General features: G+C 43.7%; 1 protein-coding gene across 1 annotated transcript in view; it reads right to left on the bottom strand.

Annotated features, from left to right (window-relative positions):
• Positions 1 to 18682, bottom strand: part of vps50 (VPS50 subunit of EARP/GARPII complex) — a 105852-nt gene extending 87170 nt beyond the window's left edge. The window contains exons 1-9 of the mRNA XM_079570538.1: positions 18529 to 18682; positions 16396 to 16464; positions 13136 to 13258; positions 12203 to 12274; positions 12061 to 12114; positions 11342 to 11412; positions 10697 to 10814; positions 8989 to 9024; positions 3505 to 3587 (exon numbers count right to left, since the gene is read on the bottom strand). Coding sequence (XP_079426664.1) covers positions 3505 to 3587; positions 8989 to 9024; positions 10697 to 10814; positions 11342 to 11412; positions 12061 to 12114; positions 12203 to 12274; positions 13136 to 13258; positions 16396 to 16464; positions 18529 to 18561 — 659 coding nt within the window. The 5' untranslated portion in view covers positions 18562 to 18682. The remainder of the gene's footprint in view (positions 1 to 3504; positions 3588 to 8988; positions 9025 to 10696; positions 10815 to 11341; positions 11413 to 12060; positions 12115 to 12202; positions 12275 to 13135; positions 13259 to 16395; positions 16465 to 18528) is intronic.
• Between the last annotated feature and the right edge of the window lie 3287 nt (positions 18683 to 21969).

Here is a 21969-nt window from a genome sequence, read left to right as displayed (position 1 = left end):
TTAGGCGCTAATTTCGCTAGCTTCCCTATGGCTTTTCCCATGTAAGTTAGCATCGTGCTAATCGCTCGCTAATGAGATCGTTTTTTTTGGGTTTAGTTATCTCTGAGCTACTTATTTTATATTTTCCACCAAATGAGATTGTAATATGCACCTTTTGTGTTTCTGTATGTTACAGTTTTAAACAAAACAACAAGACGCTTCCTGGTCTTTTATTGGAGACTGTTCGCTATCTGTGAAGCTAGTTGACACACTGGGAAGAAGAGGGTTGGGGCTTTAAAACGAGCCCATCCATGCCCCGCTAAGCCTCTGGGAAGCGATGTAAGGTTGCGTTGAAAATGTGTGCCGTTGCCGTGACAAACTCGCTAATGATAATATATAGTATTTGTCCACAATATCTATTTCCCAATTATGTGATCTACAATGTGACTACAATTTGAACAAGCCCATTGGATTCCTAGACACCCAAAACATGGGGTTAGACACCAAAATGACTTGTCTAGGATGAATAAAAAAGGCATTTTAAAGCAGCACTAAGTAACGTGTTTACCTTAATAAATCCTTTCCGTAGTCCCTGTGGGGGTAATGCAAGTGTTTATGGGATGATTAGGGGTCTTTCATCTCCCCATGGTGTCTCTGGACAGAAAACCATGCTGCAACTTGACTGCCCCCGGTCCAGAGAAAGCAATACACACTAATGGAATCACGAAGAAGAAGCTAAGATGCTAACGGGCAAAGCTAACTGCGGCAAACGTCACTTTAAAAAGTATTTACAGCCAAGTTTGAGTGAAAAAAAATATTTCCATTGTATAATTGAATGCACAGTAACCCTCTCTCCCTTCGCCTTTCCTGTCAGCGTAGTATTACAATTAATAAGTTAAAAAATCGTAACTTGCTACTACACCTGCAGTTGCGCTTATGGCCTCTAGGGGGAAGAGTTACTTAGCACTGCTTTAAGGATCTCGCCACCCTCTTGGACGCCATCTTGAAAATGAGACCTTTCCAGTGGTCAGATTTTGGTAGACTTTTAGTATGTTAATAAGCACACCTGAAACTACAGAAAACCATTGAAAAACCTTTTGAAGCAATATTTTGGGGTCAAACCATATTTTCAGCCGGCTACTAGTAAAGGCAGAATATCAATACTGGTTTAAAACAATAACATTTTGCAACGTGTACTAAAAAAATACCGAACCGCAATGTCAATGAAGTGTACTGCTACACCCCTAGTTGCTGCTGGCATGTTTGTGTATTTATTTAGTGACAGTTTACTTCACTGAAACCTAAAACCTAGAACGTTTCACGGTGTGCCTTTATCTCTCGGTGCTCGACAGATCTTCTTAAACCGCTGAGGTAACTGTGACTTTAGTGGCTTATAGCAGATGACTCCAGAACGGCCCGCACCATCACACAGAATGCATGAATAAGAAATGAAAAAGAGCCGCTAATTAATGGCTCCCCTCAAGGTAGCACATATAATCAGAAGAATAATGATAAAAACATGAAAAGGGATTGAAGATGAAGATCACTTCCTCCGACAATTTTCAATTAGAGCTAAACGGTAAACAGGCCGCTCTGGGCTGCCCCCCACACATCAGAGGAGCCGCTCATGCATGCTTCAGTCAGCACAATAATCACAGCGTCATATCACAGTCACACATGGGGGGGCGCGCGCTCACAAGTCAAATTATTATCATATGCATTCACGGGTGCTCTGGGATTTGAATAAATACATTTGAGGGTCCTGTAGTCTCATTAATATTTACTATTTTTAAAGGGGACACATCATGCAAAACGGACTTCTTTTTTTAGCTTTTACCACGTTTTCACTTCAAAACAAAATTGGAATATTCAATCCTGTTTACTTTGGTCATTTCCTCTTCTATTGCTGAAAAGCTACCATTTACATTTGCTGAATAAGCAAAGTGCCCATTTTAACGGTGCATGCTAGGGTTTATCTGGTTCCTAAATTTCGGCTATCAAGAGAACCCACACCAGCGTTCAAATTTTTAAGCACCGTTTTGGAGTTTTCCCCTGACTAAGAGGCTCAGGGCTCTGCAGGCAGTAGCGGATCAGAGTGAAACATAAGTCGCTTTTCCTCAGCCCAGGTCAACCCAGTTGGCCGAGCTTTTTCATAACAAAGGCCAGTGTCAAACCGGTCGGACCAGGTATAGGTTTTGAAACGGACCTCTGGCTGTGGCCAAAGTGCAAAACCGAGACTTATGTGATCTGAACAGACGCTGGCATCTGACAGGCAAACAAGAGAGTGGACAGCCCTCACTATTGACACGCAGGTCATACTGATTTCATATTTCACAACTTCACACGGCTGTTCTAAAAGGGAATATTGCCGATATTAGTATTTAGCCGCTGTTTGCATAACTTTAGCTGGTGTTAGCACAACATTTGCAGGTAGCTTACCTTCATAGTTGTATTTAGCGGTTTCTTTTCTGTTTTAATACAGGTTGGCTCCTCTGAATGATTCCATAAGTCCCACCAGAAAGCAGCATTTGTCCACATTTGTTCTCATCGCGGCTCTAAAAACTTTTAATGACGATCTGTACAGCGTGCTCCTCCGTGAGGTCGAAGCCCACAACAAATGCAGATGTGTGTGTGGTGCAAACAGAAGTGTGTGCGGGGTAGAGTCAATACATGCACGTAGATCGTGGCGTGCGCAGTGGAACGACGGCTTATGAGACGCCACACTCTCCAACTCGTCTAGTCTCGGGAAGACTCATTGCGACTGGAAATTCTAGCAAAAACCAGGCAAAAAAAATTGTGTAGTGTGTGCTCAGCTTCAGCTAAAAATGAAAGCTTGTATTTTTCGTTCAAGGCATTTCCATTACTTCCTGCAGAGGGTTCTCCAATCAAACAATGAGATACAAAGCAACACAGTCCGTGGTGATAAAAGTGTCTTCTCCATACACAGAAAATAGAATCATTTGCTATAAAAAGTAAAATGCCCGTGCGGCGGGGATGAAAGCAGATTTACAAAACACGCTTTTTATTAATCACACTTTTTATAATTTACCCTTGTCATAAATTACACGTTTTATAAATCGTGACTTTTCATGCTTTCCATTTCTTGTTTGAGTCGTTAGGAACAGCAAAGACTTCAAACTACAAAGATGTTTACCCACAGGTGAGATTAGATAATAGAGGGGAGGGACTGAGCCAAGCTAAACTCATCCCTGTGGTCGCTAGCTAGTCTGCGGGCTAAGCTTGAACTTAAGTGTCGCTGACAAAGCCTTTAGGATGAAGAGGCGAAACGTTCGACACTTCAACGACAGAGTATAGAAGATGACTCAAGAACCTTCATTGAAGATGGCCAACTCCTGTACGACTGAGAGCCGACAGACATCTTCCAATACCTTCGTCTCTAATTACTTATCACAACATAATCACATTTGTTTTCCCCCTGTTTCATACCCGGCTGTGTGAGTTTTTGGATCTTTGGAGCGGGAGAGCGGGAGGATTATGGCGGGTCACTGAAGTGTGTGTGCTGACCTGATGCAGCTGTAGTGTTTGAAGGTGCTGGCTGCTTTCTGACACTCCAGACACAGCTGGATGGCACCAGGATAGTCCTCCTCCTGGACGCACACAACACACAGTCACATATTTCATTTAGCTTTCATATAAATGCAGGCAAAAATCATGAATAAAACGGAGCAGTAATTTACATCCGCTCTATATGAACACAAAGACATGAATAGCTCCCCTTTTTTGAAGCATACCTTTTTTTTTCTTTTTTTTCATGTAAAACAGGGTAAAAAATAAATGAATTAATTCCAGTTTAATGAGATTCTTAAATCTATTCTCTTTTCAATTCTTCAAACCAAAAAGGGGAAAAAGGACTAAAAGTAAAAGTGCAAAGACAAACACAAAAATGTACATAAAGGGGCTAGGTGCAAGTTGGCCATTTTATACTCACTACTGCCACCTCAGGTCAGTTGTGTAACTGCAGCTTCTATATTAAGCTCATGCATGACGGCACTTCTGACCCGAAGTAACACCTTTTGGAGCGACAGTGCAGGATTTTAGAGGCAGTTGTGGTGAACAGGTCTATAATAATAATAATAATAATGCATTGATTCACTAGGCTTCCTGGTGTTACCAAACAGTCTCCCATCCAAGTACCGACCAGGCCCTTCCCTGCTTAGCTTCCAAGGTCTGACAGGATTGGGCAGAGCAAAGGTGGTATGGCGGTCTGAGCTCATTCTACACATTAGGATATGGCTGGAACATGTAGGGGGAGGAAAATACTTTTAAAACTCTGTATAGTCCCTTTAAAAAGGCACTGTGCCTAATCATATTTATAGAAATGGAACAAGATTTGTTTTGTCCAAATTTAGTGCATTTGTGGGGGAAACAGTGTGCATCTAATTCTAAAACATTTGTATCAATTTTATGAACTTTCAGACTATTTATCTCGCATTTTTGTGAAAGTGACCCCGTGCAAATTGTGAAATGTGCCTATTAACTTGTCCCTGTGACAAATTTGGATGCTACAAATATGTTCGGAAAGTTACAAATGAGTTTGGACCACAGCTAACATTTGAATTTAGTGGTTTCCTCTTTCATTGTTTGCAATCAAACAAATCAGGTAAAAGTCTCAGATGAAAATTCTACACAAGAATGAAAACATCCACTTTATGTTGAACATATGTTGAACATAAAGTGTTGAAAAAGTTGAACGCTCTGAAAAAGTTGAAAGTGTGTTCTTTTTTTATAAAGAATTGTGTTGTTGTACAGAATGAGCTGCTGCTGTTTGTTCTCAGACATTGTAACTGTGGCGTCAGATTCACCTGCTGCCAAAATAAAAATAAACAGGTAAGAAATACTTGAAAATGTTGTGGAATAAAAAGCTAAATGTAGTAAAGACAAGTCAATAGTATTCATCTATAACTGTATACTAAATTGTGAAATAAAAAGAAGAAGTACCCACAGCTTCCTTTTGTTGATAAATGTTATGTTTCAATTGCTCACTTCCTGCTAATCCGTTATAGTGCGGCCTTTTCACTGGTATGACCACAGCGCCCCCTGCAGTGCGACCTCTTTAGAACAGTAAAGACCTGGGAAACTCAAATGTGTGGGAATCGTCATGTGACTTCTCTGAGGAAGGCAAAACAAACGCAGTATTCTCCTGGTGACATATCAGACTTGCGGCCCTGAAACTGTAATACATGCCATTTGAAATGCTAGATTAGAAGTGACAGTCCCATAAATAGCTATATGCCATTTTCCAGCTTGCACTCACTACGTAGCACCAGCCTTCAGTCAGTATCAATATTGTGTAGAATCTGCAAACATCGGACATTGAGTTCATAAAGTCGTGTGTGTGTTGGAAGTGTAGAACTCCTGACATGACGGCTGCCTGTGGAAATGAGTGATGTACCCTCACCGACTGACAAAGAGTGCACTCACACTCACGAGCATGTACTACAGAGGCACTGTGCGACTGACTGAGTAGACTTCATGACACTGGAATATTTTCTCCCGGGACTGGCAGATATTGCATGCATTATTTTGTACATCTTGTATGCATTACCAGGGCTGAATGTAACACCTCTGTGCCCTTCACACATGAGGCTGTGTCCTGCAGTACATCCGCTGTTCCTTTTCTTATCTTCGCAGACGGCTGACAAAGTTTGCTCAGAATATTGAGGCTAAAGTGAGGTTCAAAGTGCAGGCTGAAGTGCCCATATGACAGTCAGAACACCAATGCAGCCCGGGTCATCATGTGTGCTCCGAAATCCAATAGCTGGCCTTTGGTGAGGCGGCTTTGGTCTAAACTAGGGGTGTGACAATAGGAACAAATTTGCATGTTCTCCACGTGTCTACGTAGGTTTCTTGCGGTACAATAGGCCAGAATAAATGTAGTGTGTGAGTGAGTGGCTGTAGTGCTTTCAGTCAGCAGGGGCCAATACGAGTGAAGAGTCAGGACAGTAGATGGCAGCACTACTACAACAACTCTTACACAAAAATGACTTTTAAGATGAACTGGTTATGTTTTTTACTTTTGGAAACAGGACTGTGGTTTGTGACATCTCTGTCACCAGACGATCTAAACGGCAACTTTTTCAAACATGTTCAAAATCAGTGTCAAATACATTTACCTCTAACCTAAAAGGGACTAGATGGAAGTTGCCATTTTATACTCGCTACTTCCACCTCAGGTCTGACAAATATCTGCAGTCTCTATATTAGGCTTGTGCATGATGGCACCAGTCACCCAAGTGAACACCTTTTTGAGTGACAGTGCAGGATTTTAGAGGCAGTTGTGGTGAACAGGTCTGAGCTCATTCTACACATCAGGACATGGCTGGAACATGTAGGGGGTTGAAAAGACATCATTTTAACATTTTTGAAAATTGTCTAGTCCCTTTAAAGTAGACTTGAACATGGATACTTTTAGAATTCTCATTCATACAAGTTGTGTTTAAATAGAACAATATGAAATGTGAGCGACATCACGAGAAACAAAATCAACAATTACATATTGCTAGTGCTGTCCAACAATGAAAATATTTAATTGCGATTAATCTCATGAATGTCATTGTTGCCTTGCGATTTACCTGTTACCTGATCGGGGGCAAGGGTTAGGGTTAAGTTGCCCACCCGCGCCTGTGATAAATCACTGAAATTAAAAGCGTACTAGTAAAAAAGTACTTTATTTTTTCGATGCACATCTGAAAGAAACAATGTGTCGAAAACTGATTCATAACAGAGCGAGCCGTGTGGTAGTCATCTGTAGACATCACAATGATATAGATTAAATATTACGGCAGCAGCTACAGTCGCCCCGTCCGTGTGTAATCACTACCCACCTGCAAACCCACGGGGAGAATTCCAGGACGTAAAATCCACCCGTTTCCGCAACGTTTGCGCGACTGTGACGTGACGCGCTCCCACAGCAGCTGCAGGGTGGCTCCAATGGCCGCTGGCTGCTCTGCTTTATGACCACGACCCTGGAGGCCGCCATTACTGTAGTACCTCCATATCGCCACTAGGCCCCCATTGAAAAGCATTGGAGTTTAGACGCCTTAAAAACAACTTTAACGCCTGGTTTCATTTTTCTTCAACACTAGACTAGGCTAGATATTCCTCCTGAGATAACGCTGGGTTAATCACAATATATGAAACCAGGCTGGTTCAAGAATTTTAGAAATCTCGTACTTAATGTTAGCATTAGAGCAGCGCGAGCGACACGTCACGCAAGGGCTGAGTCTACGGTGGAAATCCCGCCCATATGTCCTTTTTAGGAACATGCTTCGTCAGAGCTGGGAAGGAGGAGTCATGGGGGAGTCTGTACATTCGCCATGAATTCCCCCACGGCCGTGGTCATTACGGTAAACGGGGAGGAGTGAGCATAAGACGTCCATTTTTTTTACAGTCTATGTGTTGCTCATGCGTCGGAAAATGTGACTTATGTTTACAAATGTTAAAATGAAGTATTTTCCTCCCCCTACATGTTCCAGCCATGTCCTAATGTGTAGAATGAGCTCAGACCTGTTCACCACAACTGCCTCTAAAATCCTGCACTGTCACTCAGAAAGGTGTTAAAGGTCCTATATCATGCAAAATCGACTTTTTAGAGCTTTTAGCCATGTTGTTATGCTATTTCCTTATCAAAAACACCCCCAGAGTGGTTTGTGGCTTCATTCACGCAGCTCTCAGTAATCCTCCTGAATCCTGCTCTCTGAGGCTCCGCCCTCTCCTGGTGAACGACTGAGTGTTCAGTTGGAACGTAACAGCGGAACGGAAGTGCTCGACGTCTGTAATGTAATGTCTTAATTCTATGCTTACGGCAGCTTTTTCATTATTTCTGTCGTAAGAGAGTTGCAAAGAGAAAAAAAAAAAAAAGGATGTGTCGAGGTGCTTCCAGGTCAGCTGAGGCCAAAACAAACACATCCCCTGAGCGTCGGAACAGATCAGTCATGTTTGCGCTGCAGCTGAAGATGGAGCTCTTTGCAACTTATTCTGGACATCTGTTCTCTATTCTTACCTAACGATAATGTCACGGAGAAAAAGAAGCGCATTTGGCTACAAGGATGGGAGTTTATTCAACCTTTTTCAGGAAGAGGCCACTCTCTCAGAAGCTGTTTTTTTCTCCGGGATTCAGCGACTATCACCAAAATATTGTTTTTCTGTGACTGTCTCTGATGGATGTTTGGTGAACCTTCGCCAGAATCAAAGTGGATTCACTTTTATAACCAACGCGAGTCCCACAATGTAAACAGCGATGGAGCAGAGGGTGAGTCAGTCCAAACGCGGGTTAGCTTGTGTGTTAGCATATTAGCATGTGTGTTAGCCATTTAAGAAGCTGTGTTGCAGATGTCAACTCCTTATAACTGCATTGTGAAGTATCTTCACTTATTGCTGTTTATATTTATATCATATTACGGTAAAGTATGTGCGGAGAGAGGGGGCGGAGTTAACTGAATCGAAGCGTTGTGTCTTCCGGGTTTGAAAAATACCTCCTGAAAACATTTATATTTATCACAAAAATGAGTGCTCAATAGCGGTAGAGGTACAATCATTCATATAAATGCCTATACTTAACTTTGGAATGGCTAAAATAGCAGGATATAGATCCTTTAAGGTCATGCATGAGCTTTATACAGAAAGTGCAGTTACGCGTATGACCTGAGGTGGCAGTAGTGAGTATAAAAATGACCAACTTGCATCTAGTCCCTTTAATAACACAATATTTTGGACAGCACTACATACAGGTACTGCACAATATAATGTGTCAGTTATTCATGAAAATGAATCCATACTAGAGTAGAAATTCCGGTTCACTCGTGTAAATATAGGTCACAATAGACTTAATGAATTTGTGACTACAGAGACTAGACTTTTCTCAGTTTGATTTTTGTAATTGTCAGTTGTAATTCTCACATTGAATTGACAGTTTTGATGAATTGACAGCCCTAACCCGCAGGTAAAATGGTAAAGTCCAGTCTGAGTAGAAGAGGAGAGAGTTCTTACCTCCAGCATCTCACTGAGCCGCACGTCTGTTCTTTGCTGCAAACACAACACAGCTTCTTTTCAGGACAAATACTTTAGGGTTCACAGTCACAAAAAATAGGCTAAATGGATTTCACTCTAACTAATTCACACAAATAGAAACATGTAACATTTACAGCCTTTTAAGATGAATAATATCTATCTGACTGGTGCAGACTGTGGAGAGTTTTAGTCAGGCTTCAATTCAACCAAACCGTTACTTTCATGTCGTGGATCCCTTACTTAGACATGATTGAAAACACTGTACACAACACACATAAACAATATCCACTTAGTCCATTATTAATGAACTCCTGTAGGGCTTGTCTGGGTGACAGGCTAGCTTTGTCCCAGTGGACCAGCTCATTAGGAACATCTGGACTCTGCGTTCTGGCCCCGCCCCCTCTGCGGCTCCCTTACTGTCAAACCAACAGTACCGGAATCAGTACAGTACAGATTCCAATGCATTGGTTTAAGTTCTCAAAGATAATTTATACGCAGGACATCACAGGCTTTGTTTTCATGTGCCGCCGCACAAGTTGTAACTTAAATGTGTGACGATATAAAGTCACGGGTCGAACGGCAGGAGGGGAGTGACCAGACAAAAACGCTTCAGTGACCCATCCATCCATCCATTTTCTTCCGCTTTATCCGGGGCCGGGTCGCGGGGGCAGCAGTCTCAGCAGAGATGCCCAAACTTCCCGGTCCACACACACCTCCTCCAGCTGTTCTGGGGGGACCCCGAGGCGACACCAGGCCAGCTCGGAGACATAGTCCCACCACCGTGTCCTGGGTCTTCCACGAGGCCTTGTCCCACTAGGACATGCCTGGAACACCTCCCGCGGGAGGCGACCAGGAGGCATCCGGAACAGATGCCCGAGCCACCTCAGCTGGCTCCTTTCGACGTGAAGGAGCAGCGACTCTACTCCGAGCTCCTCCCGGGTAACTGAGCTCCTCACCCGATCTCGGAGGGTGCACCCAGCCACCCTGCGAAGGAAACTCATTTCGGCCGCTTGTATTCGCGATCTTGTCCTTTCGGTCATGACCCAAATCTCATGACCATAGGTGAGGGTGGGGTTCTGGCGTTCGCTTCAGTGACAACAATAAAAAAAGAGGGGGAGCATTTTCACATAAGGACCAGTCTCTTCAGAGCCAGGATTCCACTTGTTGCATTGTGAGCAGATAAACAGTGGATTTTAAAGGATAAATCGCCCAATAAGCACTTTAATAATTCGAAAGACGTGTGAATAAACCAGTAGACCAACACATCAATAGCTTAAAGTTTAGACATTTGTGCTAACAGCAGAGCTGCACAACACACTCCCATCAACGCATCCTCAAGCAGCGCCACTTTCGCTTTATGTGATTAAAAACACCTTTCACAGCCAAGCCGTGAATCGATGAATCGTATAATATATCGGTAGAATAATCCCTTACCAAAATAATCATTAGCTACAGCCCTTATGGGAGAAGCCTACAGTTTGCAAATGGAGCATCTGCGCTCCTTGTGTGGTGACAGGAGACAGACTCTACAGTCGCCAAATACTAGCTCCAGATGGAGTTGTTCACAAAGAAAATCGCTCCACCATCTGCCAAGGCCTGCTCAGCGCTGCAGACGGGAGACTACGGTGGGTGTGAATATTCTCCTGACGGGCTCAGACTGTGGATGGCAAAGCGCGGCGAGCTGTACCAGGGTCTTGATGGTACGCAGCGATTGGAGCAGGCCGGTCAGCAGCTGTCTCCTCCTCTGATTGGCCAGCAGCCCCAGACACGCCTCGGTGAAGCCCTCCTTGGCCACGCCCAGCTGCCTTCACACACACACAGAAGGAAAAACAACTGAAACCAAAGGCAGAGGCAAAAGAAGCACACCGCACAACAGGCCACGGACATTTGTCTGAAAACGAGCTTCACGCCCAGATTTAATAAAAAACTCAAAAAGCTTTTCATAATGGTCATAATCAGTTAGGGCTGTCACGATAATTACCACATCAACTGATTGTTCATAAACAGATACATGGCAGATACACAATAGATCTCTGGGCTCAATATTTATCATCTGTATTTATTTGTCACAATTTTCACATTTTATTTAACCTTTATCTAACCAGGAAAGTCCCACTAAGATTAAGAATCTCTTTTTCAGGGGTCCTGGCCCCAGAGTATTGTACATGTTTTTAATGGTAGGGGAAACCTACGCAGACACGGGGAGAACATGCAAACTCCACACAGAAAGGCCCCGTCCAGGTGGGAATTGAACCCGGAACTTTCTAACTTCCCACACGGATAGGTCTGAGCTGTGAGTGAAGAGCACCCCTGATGTCACCAGAGCACTTACCTGCGGGCGTTTGTGCAGATGACGGCTGCCAGCTGCAGGTTGGTCTGCAAAGCTGTCACTCTCTCCAGCTCCTGAGCACACGGAGCACAAAATCACAAGGCCAAGCTTTACTCAGAGGTCTAACAGTAGTTTTGACCGACAGACACATGCCAAGTGCCACAGTGACTCAGGGAGAGGCCAATCGGACGCGCCCTCACCCCGACAAACTGCCATCCAAACTCCAACTTCATTACAACCCAGAAAATACTTTCAATTTGAATCCCTACAAATATGGGATTTTCCAACAGACTCTTGTTGTTTTAAGGATTAAATAAACCAACTAGACTAAAACTAAAACCTGTGCAAAGAAATGTTCTCTGGGAATGGCTCACGACCAGAGGTGGGGAGAATCCTAATGCCATGAAAGGAAAGGAAGGAAAGGGGCCACAAAACACAAACTACATCTATTTAAGGTCGACATGAAGCTTTTGCAACTTTTGAATGTACTCGTCCGTACAGATTGACGTCTCCAGAGTGCTTCAGAGTGGAGGGAGTGGCCACAGAGACAGAACTCATAACTACTCATAACTGTGCTCTGTGACAGCGTGGACACCTGCGGCTTAGAGACAAGTGTGGCCAACATATGCAAAAAAAAAAAAAAAAAAAAATGCAGTTGGTGCGGCTTATATTCAGGTGCTCATTAGTCTCTCTAAAAGAGATGACAGAAGCTCAGTGTGTACCTTCACATAGGCCGGCTGCTTCTCCAGGATCAAGTCGGCCACTTTTTTAGACACCTGCAGAGACATGCATAAACATTACAGAAAACTTTAAAGGGTAGTCCTTCCTATCGCCTGATTCAGTTTATATCCAATGCAGACTCACGGCGGCCTGCTGCCTCTTCAGCGTGTCCCTGTACTGCTCCAGCTCCTGCAGGTTCAGCTCAGGAGGCAGCTTCTGTTTAACACACAGGGATAGAGCCATGAACAGACAGGAAAGGACAGTTCAGAAACCTGCTGGTGAGCACATCAACATTGATACATGATTTTTACAATTTGTATCACCAAGAACATACGGTCTTCTCTTCTGTTTTGTGTTTTATTAGGAATCATGTCGTATAGTTACTGAAAAACTCATTTCGAAAACGCATAGTGAGTCAAGGGTCTTTCAGCTTTGAATAATCAGACAAATGTAGTGGCTGAGTGTTTTGGCCTGCTGGGAGACAGAGGGTTGAGGAGACTCCATTTGCCCCATCACTGAGCGGAGAGGAGCCTTGGTAAACAGACTCACTCGCTGAGGTTCCTCATCACTGGACTCTCATTTCAGATAGAGCTCTTCCCAGATAAGCCTAATGAGATCTCACAGTTTTGCTCACGGACACGGGCGAGCCGCCGAGACCCTGTCAGTCACTCCCAAATCCAGTCCCGCTCCAGTCCAGACTCAATTTGTTGGAAAGTATTCAGACTGACATTAGATCCACGATTCAGGTTTTATAATCAAGGCTCTTTTAAATATGTCCTGGAGCATGGGGATTGGAGAGAAGATGTAGTGACCCTGAAGACTCAAACTCATTAAGACACTAAGTCCTGTTTGCTCTGTATACTATTATACTACTATATTTATATTATTATCGTATTATAGTTTAGAATCCCCCTTTTCTTGTTTTTATGAGTCAAAATGATATCTGGAGCCCTTAGTCAGACATGACACACTTTAAATGTCATCTTTGTGTAGTCACACTGTAGGCAGCACTGGACTCATTCCCTTATGTTGCATTCACAAACACTCCCACTCCCGTCATCTATGAGCCGCACTGACCTCCAGCTCGTACTGCACCATGTCGAAGGAGTCTGTGGAGAAGTAGACCTCCTCGATGCTGTCAATGACCTCCTGCTCTGCCACCGGGTCCAGAGGCTGCTCCCGGAGCTCACGCATCTCCTCCTGCAACAAGCACACAGTCAGTGCAAAGGAAAACTAACCATTACTGCACTGCTCCATTTGTCAGGGATTCTTTTTTCAATCAAACAATCCCTTTGAAATGTTTTAGAGCTGAATGTCCACAGAGACAGAGACTGAAATCTGGCCATAATCAGACACTGCTCTCCAATGGCTCATTCTCGGGTGTGCATGTATTTATACGAGGGAACAACTCAGCACTCTGCGCCTTCACTCTCCCCACTCTGCGCCTTCACTCTCCCCACTCTGCGCCTTCACTCTCCTCACTCTGCGCCTTCACTCTCCTCACTCTGCGCCTTCACTCTCCCCACTCTGCGCCTTCACTCTCCTCACTCTGCGCCTTCACTCTCCCCACTCTGCGCCTTCACTCTCCCCACTCTGCGCCTTCACTCTCCTCACTCTGCGCCTTCACTCTCCCCACTCTGCGCCTTCACTCTCCTCACTCTGCGCCTTCACTCTCCTCACTCAGCGCCTTCACTCTCCTCACTCAGCGCCTTCACTCTCCTCACTCAGCGCCTTCACTCTCCTCACTCTGCGCCTTCACTCTCCTCACTCAGCGCCTTCACTCTCCTCACTCTGCGCCTTCACTCTCCCCACTCTGCGCCTTCACTCTCCCCACTCTGCGCCTTCACTCTCCCCACTCTGCGCCTTCACTCTCCTCACTCTGCGCCTTCACTCTCCTCACTCTGCGCCTTCACTCTCCCCACTCAGCGCCTTCACTCTCCTCACTCAGCGCCTTCACTCTCCTCACTCTGCGCCTTCACTCTCCCCACTCAGCGCCTTCACTCTCCCCACTCTGCGCCTTCACTCTCCTCACTCTGCGCCTTCACTCTCCCCACTCTGCGCCTTCACTCTCCCCACTCTGCGCCTTCACTCTCCCCACTCTGCGCCTTCACTCTCCTCACTCAGCGCCTTCACTCTCCTCACTCTGCACCTTCACTCTCCCCACTCTGCGCCTTCACTCTCCTCACTCTGCACCTTCACTCTCCTCACTCTGCACCTTCACTCTCCTCACTCTGCGCCTTCACTCTCCTCACTCTGCGCCTTCACTCTCCTCACTCTGCGCCTTCACTCTCCTCACTCTGCACCTTCACTCTCCTCACTCTGCACCTTCACTCTCCTCACTCTGCGCCTTCAGTCTCCTCACTCTGCGCCTTCACTCTCCTCACTCTGCGCCTTCACTCTCCTCACTCTGCACCTTCACTCTCCTCACTCAGCGCCTTCACTCTCCCCACTCAGCGCCTTCACTCTCCTCACTCAGCGCCTTCACTCTCCTCACTCTGCGCCTTCACTCTCCTCACTCTGCGCCTTCACTCTCCCCACTCTGCACCTTCACTCTCCCCACTCTGCGCCTTCACTCTCCTCACTCAGCGCCTTCAGTCTCCTCACTCAGCGCCTTCACTCTCCTCACTCAGCGCCTTCAGTCTCCTCACTCAGCACCTTCACTCTCCTCACTCTGCTGCACGAGGACACGTACGGGTTGGACAGACGTTTCAAGCGTCATTTTAGAGATGCCCCAGTCCCAGTGAGTTTATGAATGATGTATTCCCTGCAAACATGCGAGTGATTTTATTTTTAGATCAAAAAGGCTTCAATTTGGGAGCATATGCGACTAAGGGCGCACTCACACTTGTCCATCCGAACCGCGCCCAGGCCATCCAGGCCTTTCCTCAAACGAGCTGGAGAGTGGCACGGTTCGGATGTCAAGTGTGAGTGCGCCCTAAAATGGTCCCAATTTCGAGCCCTTTTTCATCAAGCTTTTCACACGGGATAACCGAAGCCTAAGATTCTTGTTGAAATTTACAGACATCTCCTGGATATGACGTCAAAGCGCTCCTTTTTGAGTTCATTTGTAAATTAACTTACACTTGAATGAACTTGTGAACATGCTTTAGTCTTTTACCATGGACAATTCTCAGAAAAAGGTGTTTAACCGTTGTTGGTTGTGTACTTGGAGTGACAAACTCAGCCTGGCTCTCTCTAAAGCGCATCTACATGCAGAACACCGCGTGGCTTCTCTTTGCATTTTGACTTTAAAGAGAAGGGAGAGAGGACAGAGAGGAGGGAGAGGAGGGAGAGGAGAGAGCGGAGGGAGAGGAGAGAGAGAAGTGAGAGGAGGGAGAGGACAGAGAGGAGAGTGAGGAGGGAGAGGAGGGAGAGGAGAGAGAGAAGGGAGAGGAGAGAGAGAAGGGAGAGGAGAGAGAGAAGGGAGAGGAGAGAGAGGAGGGAGAGGAGAGTTAGGAGGGAGAGAGAAGAGGGAGAGGAGAGAGAGGGGAGGGAGAGGCGAAGATAAGCCACCGACTCGGGAGCATCAATGACGTTGGAACTGCTGAATATCTCCCCACTCAACTGTCTCATGTAAAGCGCTTTGTGACTACATGTCTGTGAAAGGCGCTATATAAATAAAGATCTTCTTCTTCTTCACTCACCCTCTGTGTTTCTTACAGCTGTATTGTTTCTTATATTGAAATCTGAGGCTTAATATCGACGAGCAGACGATGCTCTGAGTAACTCGTCCTTTGAGACTTTTACGCATGAGTTGCAAAATTCATGTTTCATGATTGTGTCCTGAAATTATGTTTAGTTTAGCTCAATTTATTCTGCAATCTCTGGTTATTCCTAATTAAAATAACTGGCATAAATCTCAACAAAAAACGAATGTAATGAGAGGTGAATTAATGACAGATAAAAACAGCTCAGTGTGGGGTTTTTTTACAACGCTGTTTGTCAAAATAATAGTGTAAAATTATGCCTAACCAAACCACCGGTTCAAACTCTCTAATGCCTTTTTCTTTCTTCATCAAAAGTAAATAAAAATGCGCACAGGAAACAAAAAAAGCCTAATCACGTGTCGGATCCTTCCCGTTTCTGTCCAAATCACAGACATGCCTGTTCACATTGGATTAGTTTTATCACAGGACCTCGGAGCAAAATATAGTCGGTCATTTGCGGGGAATTTTTCCTTAGTAAATCACTGACACGGCGCCTTCGCACAGGATTAACATCACAGACATTCTCCCTGAGTATTGCAAATCGCAGGTCCCTAGATGCTCACGTTTTCTTAATCATTTCAGAAGTTCTTCAAAAACTATGAACTAATGAGAAGCAGGAGTGCAGCTCACCTGACTGGGGACCCTGAGGCTCTCCACGGGGCTGAGGTCCGGCATGTTCTCCTGGGGGCTCTTCAGACCCTACGGCAGCAAAGGACGGACAAGTCACTCAGAGCTCTGGACTCTTCAGGCCGTCCAAAGACTTGTGAACATGTCAAAAAAATTAAAATAAAAGCAAACACAAAAGCCTCAAACACACATTCCAAAATGGCGAGGTACAAATGGAAGTCCAGCTGTTTTTTGTTTTTTTTTCAGCAACTTTGCTCAAAAATACTATTATTTATTTATTTATTTAGCTAGACATATTTTGAAATTAACTGAAAGACAGGCACATCCAAAGTAATCATAAGTAGGTGACCACTGCCAGTAGCTCCAAGGGTCCTCTAGATGGCGCCAGAGGACAGTCAATACCAGCACAAACCAAGCTCATCGACACATGGAACGTTTTCTACTTTGTTGATTCATATTCGATGTTATTTATCCGTGTGTTTATTAGCTTATTTCCCAAATATTGAAGTGTTTGCATTTCCCTCGTCCTGAATGTGTATTACCTGCTTTCCCTGACACCTGAAGGAGGAGTTTACACTTTTTATTATTGCAAAATGTCATGTCCACTGTACACAACAGAATATCCAGTAATGGAGGAGTTATAAACATGAAATGCATGGGATTCTTCAGGGAATTTTAGCAGTTTATATTTAAGTCCTCCCTCCATTGTTCCATCTTGTTACCTTTATGCTTTTTTATGTTTGGTATTCTAAAATGTCATATAATGTGGCTAAAATTGTAGCAACAGAAGCAATTTCTGATAATGAATTATGGATCCAGGTTTAAATGAATGGGTATACTTTATTAAATTGACGCTATTCTTTAAAAAGACTGCTTTAGGGTTTCGGACATCTTGTTTGTTCCCACTTAGGTATTGTTACTAGGGGGGAAATAAACAAAAAAAACAAGAATAATTCTGCATTTCAGTGAGCGTGTGTTGAAGTGAGAGAAGAAAACAATGTAAAGTAAACAAACAGCGGCTTATGAGCTAAAGACATTTGAGACCTACACATTTCGTCTTCTGAAACACTGACGAGCCCCCACACCTGCAGCACAGGGGAGGCATCACAAGAGAAGCTACAGGAAACAAGGAAGGGACAAAGGAGGAGGTATCCGGGCAAGACTCACAGCTAAGCCACACATGCCTTCAACAGGGAGGATTGTGGTTATTGTTTCTTTCCGTGATTTTCCCCGGATGGTGACTGGTGGACAAACAGCTGATTTTTCCGAGCTTGAAGAGCTGTTTATTAAAATCACCGATCTTGTACAACACCGATCTTTTCCCAGATGCCATGCTCTGTGAGTGAACGACGTTTTGACCCGCCGTACAACTAATAATATCTATTTAATACATTTGCGTGACGTGACGACACGGTGATCCCCCTCATTGTTCTGGCTAATGGACGTTCACTGGAGAATAAAACAGATTAACTGCAGAAGATGGTGAAAGACTGTTGTGGAGCGGAGGGAGCGGCGCAGGAGGAAGGGGAAGGAGGAGGAGCTGACCAGTGCAGGACACCACGCTCTGAAACAGGGACAAACCCAGGAGGCGCTAGACCATTTCAGAGGATCAGAGGAGACTGCAGGCTGCCAGCCGGGTGTCTTCCGAGTGCTACGTTTTCCCCAGCCTCCAAAAACATGCTGGTCAGGTGGCCCCAGCGGCTCAGGACTAACACCTGAACTTACTTACTATAGTTTCATTTCCTCAAAATGCAATAACAGTCTCTCGATTTACATTGTCTCCATACAAAGGTACGAAGATTCGGTGCAATAATAAAGCGCTTGATTCTTGACGTCAGTTCTTTGTGTCCAGGTGAAAGTTTATATCTGGGACCTACAGAACTTAAAAACGCACAGATTTGACCTTTGCCTGCAGTGTCTCCCTTTAAGAGAACATCACTAAGAAGAAGCATTGCCCTCCGGGATGTTGGCTGGTTTGTCCGGGTCATTGATCAGCGTAAACGCACAGCTGTCAGAGGATGACAACATACAGAAGCATCTCCCTGTCTGTCAGTGCTGCTAGTGCTAGTGCTAATGCTAATGCTAACGCTAACGCTATCTTCCGCAGTGCTCCAGAGGCCCGCTGTGTGCGCTCACCTGCCGGGCCATGAGCGACTTGATCTTCTGCATGCTGGTCCCGGGCTGGGTCCCCTGGAGGCGGGCAGAAACACGGCCAGGAAGAAGCTATAGATCCATGAGAAGAAACACCTCAGACTCAGGAGAGCGACGCCATGATGGAATGTCACGTGACTTCCCCTTCGCTGAGTTTGTGCAGTGGCGGGAGCGGCTGTAGCGCCTCTAGCGGGCTGGAGATAGAGTTGGCACGTGACATATTTTATTTTATTTTATTTTATTTTATTTTATTTTATTTTATTTTATTTTATTTTATTTTATTTTATTTTATTTTGTTTTAACCCCTTAACCCCCATCTGAACTGAGCACATTTTCTCCATTTTGGCTTTACCCAAATCTAAAAGCTTGAAGAAAAAAAAGAGTCAAAATTGCAACATGCAACCAAAAAGTGATAAAAATGTATGACGAGAAAAAAAGGGACGACAACGTGGCAGTAATGCGAGGAAAAAGATGAGTTTAGATGAGTTTCGTTGGGGGGAAATGTAGCTCATACATTTCATACGAAACATGAAAGGTCATTTGTCCAAAATACATCAACCTTGCCAGGGGGAAGGGAAATGAACAAAATAAAGATAATCGTGACCAGATTTCAACGGTTAACTGCCTTCCTGTTAGTACATGGTTCAATGCTTTTAATTTACATATCAAGTTATTTGTGAAAAACATAAAAACAAACTGGGTTTTTGTTTGCATGTTTACACAATATAATATTTTGACAAAATAATGATTAGGTTAACAATAAACATCTTGTCAGGACTCATTAAGTCAGGCAGGGGCGGACTGGCCATATGTCCATTCTGGAAGAGCACAGAAGGGCCACCGGTCTGGCCTCTCACTTTACCTTACCCCGGGCGGAACCAAGCTTTACCCAAATCTAAAAGCTTAAAAGAAAAGCATCCAAAAACAAAAATGTGCTGGAAAAGCAACAAAAAAGTGACAAAAACACAACAAAATGTGATGAAAACATGACGACAAAGCAATGAAAAAAGCGATGAAAAAACAACAAGAACACGACAAAAAAGAAAAGAAAAACAAGAGACGAAAACACAACAAAAAAGTGACAAAAACACAACAAAAAGTAATGAAAAAGCAGCAAAAAGCAACAAAACCATGACAAAAATGCAGCGACAACGTGACAAAAAGTTACCGTCACTTTTCTAGATTTTAGCTTTCAAATGAGGCGTTGCAGTGTTGCTCTCCAGTCAAGAAGCCTTTAGATTTGGGTAAAGCCGAACTGGAGAAAATGCTCTCGGTAAAGGCGGGTGGTAAGAGGTTATGTCTTTGTGGAAGTGTCGCATTTGTGTTCATTTGGTCCAGGGCTGTTTTTCAGTCCCAGTCCGCCCCTGAAGTCAGGTGACGTCTTTCCAAAATTTCTGAATTACTGAACAAGTCCAAAATAGATGAGAAACAGTTTCTGGATGGGATCCACACATCTTTCTCAAATCTGCTGAGAAAATGTTTGACAGGGTAAAACTTGTGAGCAATTTTGAATTTAAGGAGATTTCGTTCATTTTGTTGGTGAGAAAAAACTTGCAGGGCAAAGTCCAGACCTTAGTCCAGTTTTTTGTCGTGAACAAATGAACCCAATAAAAGTGAACATAAGGTTTTGTAGAGATTTCACATTGAGAGAGAGAGGGCGATTTGCTTTGTTATTTTTACACAATGATGAGAAACATATTCTTCCACATGGGAACATGATCTGGGGATTGTTAGTGCTTCTCTGTCACCGTCTTATTTTCTTTTAGATTTTTATGGTCAATATTTTCAATGAAGGAATTACGGTTTAAAAGCAGAAACCATTTCAAGTATGCCATTATAAGTATTGCTTCACTGCTTTATATCACATTACACTGTTTTAAGCTCATTAAACAAAACAAAATATTACAGTAAATTACTTTGGGTTTTTGTCGAGACAAAACGTCATAATCTGCAGATGGTGCGCATGAAAAGAAAAGTGTCTATAATGATCTTATTTGTTTTCTCATAAAATTGCTAATGGGAAACAGGAATTTAATGTTAATTTCACCTTTACCTCACTCTTGGGCTAAAATGAACCCCAATAGAAAACCGACATCTTTTAAAACACATGATTTTTGAAGATGCAAACAAATAGAAAACCTTCCCAAATGTGTGTAAATAGTAAAATATTGTACTTATATGATAGTGATTTTACACAATAACCAGCAAAGCTAAAGCGTCTCATCTCCCCTCAGGTGCCGGGCCGGTCAAAGGTCAAAGCTGTGTTTGGGAACCCTCCCTCCTCAGTCTGCTATGACCTCAGTTCACATGTCCAGGGGCGACTGCTCGTACCGTGGGGACATGTGGACGCTGACTCTCTCCATCCTCACATAATGACTGTTTAAGGGACACTGATGACAGAGAAGACACCGCTGTTATTCCTCACAGGGGAGGCCTGTCATTATAGGAAACTGTTCCTTCCACTGTCTGCACCAGCACTCATTTCCCTCACAAATCACTGTTATTTTCTAAAGTGAAAATATACATATAGAGGAACACAGTGGGCCTATGTCGGTGTAATATGGTTTTGATATTTGACTTCAGTGGCATCAAACATTTCATCGAGACTGAAGTTCTCTTCACAGTCAAGGCCTGGTCAGCGTTACTTTAGCCACAAAAGAAGAGCTTTATTTACAGCATATTCAATGTGCCTTACAGATAATACAATATACAATACAAACACACAGAATACAGGAAAGGAGCTATATAAAAGTGAAACATTTCGACTAAATATTATTATTGGCTGAGACCTAAATGATTTTTGACCTGCTTGTGGTCCAGGTGAATGTGAAGCTGCAGTAAAGTGGTCCTGATGAAAACACCAGCGGCTCTTTCAGCACAGAAAAACAACTCACATTTAACTCTGTCCAACTCGTACTTTTACATCAGAGTACTTCTTCCACCTCAAACCAAAAGGCGGGTACTACTCAGTTACATTCACACAAGTATGTGACAACTTTTAAAAGGAACTGTACTTCTTGGAGTAGTTTTAACACACAGTCATTTTCATTTCTACTCGAGTAGCATTACTTTGAACTAGCAGTACTCTTTCCTTGTGTTGGACATGTTACTTTAAAATTGTGATATATTCTATATTTGTTACAGTTTTAAAAGTGTAATGCGTTTTTATACATATTACTGTTTCAAAAATATAGCTGAGTTACACTTTGAGTTACTTCTGAGTTACTTTTGGCAAAATAAAACTGAAAAAAAAGCAATAATGCCACAGAGCAGAAGTCAGTTTCCTTTTCCTTTGCTCTCCCTCATTCTCTCGTGTTTTGTCGACATTAACTTCACTGCAGATTTCATACCAGTGTCCAACTTGATTTGGTGCTATATTTTATTTGGGGGGAGTTTTGGCATTTTTTAACTTGAGTTACTCAAATT

This window comes from Gobius niger (genome assembly GCF_951799975.1).
Source record: "Gobius niger genome assembly, chromosome: 14".
In the NCBI taxonomy this organism is placed as follows: Eukaryota; Metazoa; Chordata; class Actinopteri; order Gobiiformes; family Gobiidae; genus Gobius; species Gobius niger.
Note: the sequence above shows the minus strand (reverse complement) of the source record. Positions and strands in the feature narration are given on the sequence as shown.